The sequence below is a fragment of the Rattus norvegicus genome, chromosome X (assembly GCF_036323735.1).
Source record: "Rattus norvegicus strain BN/NHsdMcwi chromosome X, GRCr8, whole genome shotgun sequence".
NCBI classification, from domain to species: domain Eukaryota; kingdom Metazoa; phylum Chordata; class Mammalia; order Rodentia; family Muridae; genus Rattus; species Rattus norvegicus.
This window is the reverse complement of record NC_086039.1, coordinates 156294600-156305801: the sequence shown is the minus strand read 5'-3', so window position 1 is coordinate 156305801 and position 11202 is coordinate 156294600. Positions and strand designations below refer to the sequence as shown.

The 11202-nt window shown below is 44.4% G+C and overlaps 1 protein-coding gene across 1 annotated transcript; it reads left to right on the top strand.

The window, feature by feature from the left end:
* Positions 1-990: 990 nt before the first annotated feature.
* Trex2 (three prime repair exonuclease 2) lies at positions 991-2599 on the top strand. The gene is made up of 2 exons (NM_001107580.1): positions 991-1015; positions 1640-2599. The coding sequence occupies exon 2, from the start codon at positions 1674-1676 to the stop codon at positions 2382-2384; it is 711 nt and encodes a 236-aa protein (NP_001101050.1). The 5' UTR covers positions 991-1015; positions 1640-1673; the 3' UTR covers positions 2385-2599.
* The last annotated feature ends 8603 nt before the right edge of the window (positions 2600-11202 follow it).

Sequence of the window (11202 nt, the reverse complement as noted above, 5' to 3'; positions counted from 1 at the left end):
GCCTGCCCCAGCCTGCTCCTGTAACTGCACCTTTGTTCCTCCAGGCTCCCTGAGTGCTTTTGGACAGCTGGATTCTAGGTCTTTCTTGCTTAGACACTGCTGGGAGAGGTTGATGGGTAAGCAAGTCCTTGTTTTCTACAGTCCAGCTGAACCAACTGCTCTATGGAAATGCCCAGTAGTGGCTGCAGTGTGTGGGTACAGCATCAACCAAGGCTGGGCCTGCAGTGTGTGATCTCTGGAATGAAATCTTCAGGAGAGGCCATGGATAATCTTCTAGTCTTATGGCCACTCTCCCATCTTGATGGTGCCTCTCAGATGAAACAGAAAAGCCCTTAGAGCAATGGTTCTTAACCTGTGGGTCACTACCCCTTAGGGAGTCACATATCCTGCATATCAGATGTTTACATTACAATTAACAGCAAGATTACACTTACGAAGTAACAACAAAAATAATTTTATGGTTGGGTGTCACTACAACACAAGTAGGTACTTCTGTCACTCCTGAGGTTGTAGCAACCACATGAAGGACAGCCAGGTCCCCACTAATGGAGGAAACCAAGGCCTGGAGAAGAGGACCTGTTGTCTATGTACTGTGTCCTGGTATAGAACTAAACAGTACACCTGATTTGTCCAGGTCTGGCAACCACAACCCAGATCTGATGAGACTTGGGGGTTAGGGCTTAACAGAAGCCACAGTCTTCCACCACACTCTGACTTCCTCCTGCCTGTGAGGACGCATTCCTCTGGTTCATGACAGTGCTCATCACTCATCGGAAGCCTGTGTGCCGTCAGAGCCTACTTCTCAGTCTGTAAACATGGGGCGTGTGTCCGGTGGCTGCAAGCTCATGAGGGGGTGGCAAGCAAGCCGGCCGCACAGGTCCTGCAGCCTCAGGCCTCCTGGTTGCCCAACTGGCGGCTGGGGGCGGGCTGTGTCCTCTGATTAAAGGCTGCCTGGCACAGCCTGTGCAGAGACAGGTGCCCAGCAGCCCAGGAAGCCAGCCGAAGCCCGGCCCAGGTAAGCCAGTGTGGTGGGGATAGGTGGATAAAGCCATGAGTCTAGAGGCGGGTAGAAGCCAGGTTGAGGTAGCACTTGTTTTGAAGAGAAAAGGTTGGGGAGACCAGGGTCCCCATGCCAGATTCCTCTGGTGCTCGACACCCAAAGGTAGAAAGCAGGGTATAATGCCTGAGGCTCCCAGCCAAGGTATTTCCACCAAGGGGCTGGGCTAAGGCACCAGTTGTGGACTGTACCTGTCCCCCTCCTTGATTGGGTCAATGGCTAGATCTGGGCCTGGCAGCAAAAGTAAGAGGGCCCTGGGTTAAAGTCTAGTCACTTTGTCTGTTTGGTCAGGTGATAATACTAAGATTGGGTTGAAGTGAGACCCAGGAAAGTGGGGAGGAAGGATAGACAGCAGAAACAGACCCTGGTCACTTGATCCTGGCCCCATGGAGTCCCCTTCAAAGTGTCCCTAGATATGAATATGCATCAGAAACTACTACTAGCACCAAAGGCCTCATGAGGTGAGGTGGAGCAGCAGGAAGCGAGGCTCTGTGTGGTAGAGCTTCAACCTGAGGTGGTATAGGCAGCAGGGTCTTGCTCCCATGTCTTTAGCCCTCTGGCTAATGCCACTTGTTCTGGCAGCTTTAGGCCTCACTGTTGCTGTGAGAACATCAGCATGTCTGAGCCACTGCGGGCTGAGACTTTTGTGTTCCTGGACCTGGAAGCCACTGGGCTCCCTAACATGGATCCTGAGATTGCAGAGATATCCCTTTTTGCTGTTCACCGATCTTCCTTGGAGAACCCAGAACGGGATGATTCTGGTTCCTTGGTGCTGCCCCGTGTTCTGGACAAGCTCACATTGTGCATGTGCCCAGAGCGCCCCTTTACTGCCAAGGCCAGTGAGATTACTGGTTTGAGCAGTGAAGGCCTGATGAACTGCCGGAAGGCTGCTTTCAATGACGCTGTGGTGAGGACACTGCAGGGCTTCCTGAGCCGCCAGGAGGGCCCCATCTGCCTTGTGGCCCACAATGGATTCGATTATGACTTCCCACTATTATGCACGGAGCTACAACGTCTGGGTGCCCATCTGCCTCGAGACACTGTTTGCCTGGACACACTGCCTGCATTGCGGGGCCTGGACCGTGTGCATAGCCATGGCACCAGGGCTCAAGGCCGCAAAAGCTACAGCCTGGCCAGTCTCTTCCACCGCTACTTCCAGGCTGAGCCCAGTGCTGCCCATTCAGCAGAGGGGGATGTGAACACCCTGCTTCTGATCTTCCTACACCGTGCTCCTGAGCTACTCGCCTGGGCAGATGAGCAGGCCCGCAGCTGGGCACATATTGAGCCCATGTATGTGCCACCTGATGGACCAAGCCTCGAGGCCTGAATGCCAGCGCCATCCATTCATCCAGGCTTTGAGTTATGTCTTTGATCTCTGTAGCACCTTCATGTCCTTCTTTAGCCCTGACCTATGTGGCCATTGGATCCTAGAGTCTTCTCTGTGTTCCACCCCCAGTTGGGCACTCTCTGGCCAGGCCATGAGTTCCTATAAGTTGCTCCATTCCATTTTTCAATAAACATCACCAACTATTTACCAGCTTACTTACTAGCCAGATTTTTCTCTGCCCATACCCAAAATTATCTCACCCAGGACAGATGGGCCCCATGCTGGCCTGACCCTGTGGTGAGCTCTGTGAGTATGTAGAGGGGAAGATTCTCAGAAGGAGCTTGTGCTAGGTAGGAGTGCTGGACCCTTAGCCCCAGCTATCTTCTCTGGTATGTCTCATGTTGTCCCTCTTTGTTAGCCCCTTGGGATAAACAGGCTGAATCCTCCAGGGAGCAAATTGAAAGCAGTAACTAAGCCTACAGAGAGCTAGCCTGTGCCTCCCTTGTTCAATGCCCAGCTCCAACCTTTTACTCTCATCACCCTTTGATCCCACTCAGCAAAGTAGCACCAGGAAAAGGCAGGCATCTCTAATCATCTGTGGACACAACACATGAATGCCACAGGAGGGGCCATCCAGGAAGACTAGGGTGCCAAGCTGACCTGAGGCATAGATAAGAATGGCATCCTCTCAGATCCTTCACAGAATGATTTATCTGGGCAACTTCTCATCAGCTGCTTCAGCTATTTCTGGTGACCTGCCTGTGAAGCCCCACCCTGAGGCACTCATGTCTTGTGGGAAGTCAGACCAGGTGAGAGCTGTGTCACCAAATGCTGGGGCAGGTAAGGAGGGGTAGGGTGGCCACACCCCAGAGTGACTCGCATGACCGAAGCCTCCAGCTTCGCCAGCCTGGCCCATTTGGGGACCCCTAAGTAGGTCAAAATGACTAGAGAGGCTTCAATGTGTGTGGTGGCAGAGTAAGAAGACACTGGTGATGGCTGTGTCAGACTAATCACATGGCCTGGCTGAGACTGAGGGCAGTGGAGGTTACAAAGGGTTGTGTCTAAAAGAAAGGCAACATCTTATGTGTTTGTTGTATCTCAGACCTAATTCCTATTATGCTGTCTGGCCAGGCTTATGTGGGCAGCCTATACAAGAAAGTGGTGCCCTTAGCATACTGTCCCTGCTGCTGTATAATGACAGGTTAGAAAGGCTCAACTCCAGGATCAGCTGGCTGCTCTCTCTGTACCTTATGACATTCCACAGTGGTCTTGTTTTGTGTTTTTCCCTCCCTGAGGCTGAGGTTTCTGCCTCAGCCATCCATGTACCCTTGGCCTAATGGTCTTGGGTTTTGCGCCTAAGTCTTTCCTGCCCACTCAGACTGATCAGGCAGAGCATTGTGTCTTTCCATGTGGCACAGACAAGCTGAGACCTGCCTCCAAAGTAGTGGTGTGCTGATGAATTTATGCCAACTGGCTTTCTAGGAAAGTAAACGTGTGAGTGTGCATGTGTATGTGTGTTTCCCACCCATGATGAGCACTGGTCAGTTCACAATTTCCTTTCTCTTAATGAGTAAGTTGAAAGTAAATGAGCAGAGATATATCTTAAAGTTTCACATGTTCACACTACTAGCAATGATGTGACCACAAAGGTGGCACTCTGATTTAATCTGCCGTATTACCATGTACCCCATTATTTTCTTATGACAGGGCAATCAACAAAGCAGGAATAAACTGAGCATTGCCATGTCCTGGCCCATTGACCTCTGTGGGATAGCTCTGTCACTGTGCCAAATAGGTGGAGGACGGAGTATGTACAAAGTTATACAGGAATGGATTTGTAGCATCACACCACAGCATTGATTTCTACTGTGGTCTGCTAGATGTGCATCAATACACAGTAACAGTAAAACGTGGTTAGTTAAGATGTGATAAATCTGGATAGCTCCTTTTTTTTAAAGTATAACTTACTTAAGTTTTCATTTATATTAATTTACTCTTGGTTTTTGGAGACAGTTCTCATGTATCCTAGTCTTATAGTCCCTATATAGCCAAGGCTAACTCTGGACTCATTATCCTCAAGCCTCTACCTCATAACTGTTGGGATGATAAGCTGATGTTGACATATCTAGCTTGTTTACATGACTTAATTTCTAATAGATGTTAACATTTAACAATTACTTTGCCTCGGAGTTGGGGATTTAGCTCAGTGGTAGAGCGCTTGCCTAGGAAGCGCAAGGCCCTGGGTTCGGTCCTGAGCTCCGGAAAAAAACAAACAAACAAACAAAAAAAAAAACCAATTACTTTGTAAATTTTCCAAAGTACATCCATTTGAATGACTAAATCAACAACAACAAAAGACTGACCATTACATGCTCTATTGCTGGTGACGGAGGATGGATGGTTCCTGTGCTTTTGGTGACATGATAGGTGGTGCAGCTTCAGTGGAAACTGACTGGGCAGTGTTTGAAGGGTGAACTGAAAAACCATCATGAGATCCAAGGTTTTTTTTTTTTTTTCTTTTTCTTTTTTTCGGAGCTGGGGACCGAACCCAGGGCCTTGCGCTTCCTAGGCAAGCGCTCTACCACTGAGCTAAATCCCCAACTCCGAGATCCGAGGTTTTACCCATATATGACTCCCCAAGAGAAATTCAGAACACATTCAAGACAGCTTGTGACTTAAAGGGCTCCCAGCTAGATGTTCCCTAGTAGGATGACTGGTTGTATAACCCATGTCACATCTGCACCTGAGAATGCTGCTCAACAATGAATAGTATGCTCCTGAGACTACAGTCTGGATGCAACATGGAGTAGTGATGTGGCGGATAGAGTATGCTTGGGAGGAAATTAGGCAAGGCACCAAAGGCTGCCTCCTCATCTCCATTAGCAAGCTGAAGTTCCATGGATTATACAGCTCAAGCATACCCTCTCCCCACTCTTTCTATTAGAGACTTGATTTTCCTTGGCCCCTTTATCTGCCTTTTAAAATTCCTTTGTGGGACTGGAGATGTCACTCGGTTGGCACAGTGCTTGTACAGTATGACAAAGCCCTGGGTTCCATGCCTAGCACTCCCCCAAAACAACAACAACACCCCCAGGTATTATGGTGTAGGCCTATAATCCTAGTACTTAAGGAATAGAGATAGGAGGATCAGAAAATCAAGTTCATCCTAAGCTACAAGGCCAACCTGGGACACATGAGACTTTATCTTTAAAAAATAGTTCCCTTGTGTGTGTGAATCTAAGGGATGAAAACTTACGAATCATTGTTTGCATCTTGTCTTACTCTGCTGCAGTTGCTATAGCAGAGTATTATACATTGTATGACTTATAACAGCAGAAATTCATTGATCATAATTCTAGTGCCCAGATGTCCAAGATCAAGGTGCAAGCAGGTCATTGTTGGCTGAGAACTTCATTTCTCATAGGTGGGACTTCCTTGCTGTGTTCTCACATACATGGTGAAAGAGTCCTTGGGATTTCTTCTGTTAATGTTATTATTCACAGAACCTTGCCCTCATGGCTATTCTCCTCCCAAAGGTTATACTTCATACCTTAACACCAATGGGGGCAAATACTCAGAACATAGTACACAAACTGACACATAGGCCCCTGCACCACCCCCACATACACACTTTCCCTCACATTCCTCCTTGTATCTTCCTCTGCACACTCATAAATTTGCAAAGATAGCATTTGACTAGGTGCCGTTTCTTAAAAGTCATAAATACCTTCTTTGAATCATTTTAGTTTCCTCAATGGTTTTTAATTTATTAATATAATATTTTTAATTTTAGTATCTCTGCTGATGTCTCCTTTCTTATTCCTACACATATCTTAACAAGGATTGTGGGAGATTATTTGTTTCATTGGCTCTTTCATTTGAGTTTGTGTATGTGTGTTTGTATGTGCACATGTGCATGTACACACCAGAGGCACTCTCCATTTTTTGAGTCAGGGTCTCTCTCACTAAAATTTGAGTTCAGGGTTGGGGATTTAGCTCAGTGGTAGAGCGCTTGCCTAGCAAGCGCAAGGCCCTGGGTTCGGTCCCCAGCTCCGAAAAAAAGAACCAAAAAAAAAAAAAAACCAACCAACCAACCAAACAAACAAACAAAAAACCCTTGAGTTCATTAATCGGCTAAACAGGCTGGCCAGAGAAACCTGGGGATTCTTCTCTTTCCCCCTAGTCAGTGCTAGGGCTACAAATGTATGTTGACTTGCTCAGTTTTTATATGGGTGCTGGGAATACAAACTGGTGCTTATACCACTGAGCCAGCTCCATATTATTCTTTGGCCCTTTTAAAAGAAAACAAAGCTAGAACTTTGACTTACTCTTTCACTTTAAATTTTTTTTGCTTCATTAAATTTTTTACCTTGATTATTTCCATCTCTGATTTAACTTTAGAGTACTTTTTAATTTTCTGAGATGAAGACTTACGAGAACCATCTTCCTTATTGAATAGCTGAGGTCCTCAAAAATAATGGTTTCCCTCAAGGATCAGACCACACCCCAAAGGTTTGCTATTAGATACCTCATTAGCTTGGTAATTGCAGATAGCTCATCGTTTCACTTTTCATTTCCTTCACAACGTAATTCTTTTTTTTTTATTATTTCTCTGTTTATTTTTTGTCTGGGTGACTTGTTGATTGATGAGAGTGCAGTGTTTAAATCCCCCACTATTTTATTTAGATAGGCTTTCTTTATTTGTGTATTAATACTTGGATAAACCCAGTACTTAGAATTTTGGCTGCATGCCTTCTTTTAAGCAGCACAGTTGAGTATAAACTAAATTTACCTACTATGTATGTGCCTAGTACCATAGTATTTCTACTTTTTTTTAGTTTCTTAATTATTTTTCTTAAAATTTTTATTAGATATATTTCCTTTTTTTTACATTTTATTTTTTTTTATTAACTTGAGTATTTCTTATATACATTTCGAGTGTTATTCCCTTTCCCGGTATCCGGGCAAACATCCCCCTCCCCCCTCCCCTTCCTTATGGGTGTTCCCCTCCCAACCCTCCCCCCATTGCCGCCCTCCCCCCGCCAGTCTAGTTCACTGGGGGTTCAGTCTTAGCAGGACCCAGGGCTTCCCCTTCCACTGGTGCTCTTACTAGGATATTCATTGCTACCTATGAGGTCAGAGTCCAGGGTCAGTCCATGTATAGTCTTTAGGTAGTGGCTTAGTCCCTGGAAGCTCTGGTTGCTTGGCATTGTTGTACATATGGGGTCTCGAGCCCCTTCAAGCTCTTCCAGTTCTTTCTCTGATTCCTTCAACGGGGGTCCTATTCTCAGTTCAGTGGTTTGCTGCTGGCATTTGCCTCTGTATTTGCTGTATTCTGGCTGTCTCTCTCAGGAGCGATCTACATCCGGCTCCTGTCGGTCTGCACTTCTTTGCTTCATCCATCTTGTTTAATTGGGTGGCTGTATATGTATGGGCCACATGTGGGGCAGGCTCTGAATGGGTGTTCCTTCAGTCTCTGTTTTAATCTTTGCCTCTCTCTTCCCTGCCAAGGGTATTCTTGTTCCCCTTTTAAAGAAGGAGTGAAGCATTCACATTTTGATCATCCGTCTTGAGTTTCATTTGTTCTAGGCATCTAGGGTAATTCAAGCATTTGGGCTAATAGCCACTTATCAATGAGTGCATACCATGTATGTCTTTCTGTGATTGGGTTAGCTCACTCAGGATGATATTTTCCAGTTCCAACCATTTGCCTACGAATTTCATAAAGTCGTTGTTTTTGATAGCTGAGTAATATTCCACTGTGTAGATGTACCACATTTTCTGTATCCATTCCTCTGTTGAAGGGCATCTGGGTTCTTTCCAGCTTCTGGCTATTATAAATAAGGCTGCAATGAACATAGTGGAGCACGTGTCTTTTTTATATGTTGGGGCATCTTTTGGGTATATGCCCAAGAGAGGTATAGCTGGATCCTCAGGCAGTTCAATGTCCAATTTTCTGAGGATCCTCCAGACTGATTTCCAGAATGGTTGTACCAGTATGCAATCCCACCAACAATGGAGGAGTGTTCCTCTTTCTCCACATCCTTGCCAGCATCTGTTGTCCCCTGAGTTTTTGATCTTAGCCATTCTCACTGGTGTGAGGTGAAATCTCAGGGTTGTTTTGATTTGCATTTCCCTTATGACTAAAGATGTTGAACATTTCTTTAGGTGTTTCTCAGCCATTCGGCATTCCTCAGCTGTGAATTCTTTGTTTAGCTCTGAACCCCATTTCTTAATAGGGTTATTTGTTTCCCTGCGGTCTAACTTCTTGAGTTCTTTGTATATTTTGGATATAAGGCCTCTATCTGTTGTAGGATTGGTAAAGATCTTTTCCCAATCTGTTGGTTGCCGTTTTGTCCTAACCACAGTGTCCTTTGCCTTACAGAAGCTTTGCAGTTTTATGAGATCCCATTTGTCGATTCTTGATCTTAGAGCATAAGCCATTGGTGTTTTGTTTAGGAAATTTTTTCCAGTGCCCATGTGTTCCAGATGCTTCCCTAGTTTTTCTTCTATTAGTTTGAGTGTGTCTGGTTTGATGTGGAGGTCCTTGATCCACTTGGACTTAAGCTTTGTACAGGGTGATAAGCATGGATCGATCTGCATTCTTCTACATGTTGCCCTCCAGTTGAACCAGCACCATTTGCTGAAAATGCTATCTTTTTTCCATTGGATGGTTTTGGCTCCTTTGTCAAAAATCAAGTGACCATAGGTGTGTGGGTTCATTTCTGGGTCTTCAATTCTATTCCATTGGTCTATCTGTCTGTCTCTGTACCAATACCATGCAGTTTTTATCACTATTGCTCTGTAATACTGCTTGAGTTCAGGGATAGTGATTCCCCCTGAAGTCCTTTTATTGTTGAGGATAGCTTTAGCTATCCTGGGTTTTTTGTTATTCCAGATGAATTTGCAAATTTTTCTGTCTAACTCTTTGAAGAATTGGATTGGTATTTTGATGGGGATTGCATTGAATCTGTAGATTGCTTTTGGTAAAATGGCCATTTTTACTATATTAATCCTGCCAATCCATGAGCATGGGAGATCTTTCCATCTTCTGAGGTCTTCTTCAATTTCTTTCCTCAGTGTCTTGAAGCACAACGTAATTCTTGTGTAGATTGTCCTAACTTCTTAATAGTGAAAAGTTTTTTTTCTTTTTCTTTTTTTTTTTTAGAGCTGGGGACCGAACCCAGGGCCTTGCACTTGCTAGGCAAGCGCTCTACCACTGAGCTAAATCCCCAACCCATTAATAGTGAAAAGTTTTAATTAATCTTTTATCATTGTGTGTGTGCACGTGTGTGTGGATGTACATATGCTATATTGCTTCTGTTGAAGTCAGAGGACAACTTTGAGTCATTTTTCCTTCTACTATAGGTTTCAGGGATCAAACTCAGGTAGGCAGGCTTATGTAGCGAAGTACTTTTACCTCCTGCACCATGGCACCCACCAACACCACCTTTGAAGGGGATTTTAGAGTAGGCCTTCTGTTTTCTAGGGCTGCCATGACAAAGTATACCTCAGTGCTAGAAGGTCCCCTTTCTATTGCTTCTCAGCCATACAGGGTTGGAGCTCATCCTCATGGCCTTCTCTTAACTTAAGCTTAGCAAGATACAGATTTCATCTCCAAACTTGCAATCCTCCTGCCTTAGCCTTCCTAATGGAGAGATTACAGATGTGTGTCACATACCTGCTCATAAATAATTTTGAAAAGTGTTCTAGATCCTGGGAAATGTGTCTCCTTAAGAAATGTGCACATTTATCCATAGTTCTAAAATATAGCTTAACAACTGTACTGCTGTGCAATTCTGTTCTTGCTTATTTATTACATCTGTCCAGTTACATGACAGTGATACTCCATCATAGTTATGTTTTATTGAAGTATTCTTTCATGCCAAATAGTTTTTTCCAGTATAAATTTAACTGTCATCTGCGTGTGCTAATGACTTTATGAGTCAGGATTCTCACAGTATCTCAGAATCTATCATCTCTCCATCTATGGGAGACTTCAAAGCACTGGCTCCATAATATAGAGGCAGAATGGCCATTGAGCCAACTAGCAACTGAGGGTGAAGCTATGGTTAAGTCCAGGGATCATCAGGAGCAAGATCCTTCCCTCTGGGTAATTTTAGTCTTTTTAAATAAAGCCTTCAGCTGATTGCACAAGTTTTTCCCTACACTAGGGGAAAAGATGGCTTTATTCAAAGTCCACCAATTTAAATACCAATTTCATCTAAAACTTATTTTCACAGCCTCACTTAGACTGTTATTTTACCAAAACCTGAGTTCTATAGCCTGCCCAAGTTGGTATATAATATTATTCCCTGACTTTAGCTTAGTGCTTGTTATCTACAAAGCTAGAGGGATCTCACAGAGCATTTGCAGCTTTGCTTCTAGTGCATGTTCCCCAAGTTTCCACTTTGCTCCCCGTGCAGTGAGTGGCCTTGGCTAGCATTAGGACCTAAGGGCTGCCATTTTCCCCCAGCTTCTACAGAGTTCTACTTGTGTTCACAAACAGAGGCCAAAGAGACACTCTCATAGCAACTTCCTGGGACAGCAGGACTACACAAGATTCATTCAATTAAATATATATATATATATATATATATATATATATATATATATATATATATATATATATAATTTGTTAGGTTCCCTGAGGCACCTTGAAATTAAGAGTGAAAGTACAGGTTTCATTTTAATGTTGCAGTGTGAACTGTTTGAAGTTAAAGGGAAACCATCTTTTAAGTCTCCCAATTTCTCTTAAAAGTGATTATTAAAACTCTGCCTTGATAGGAAACAGGAGCAGGTTAGTAACTTGCTATGG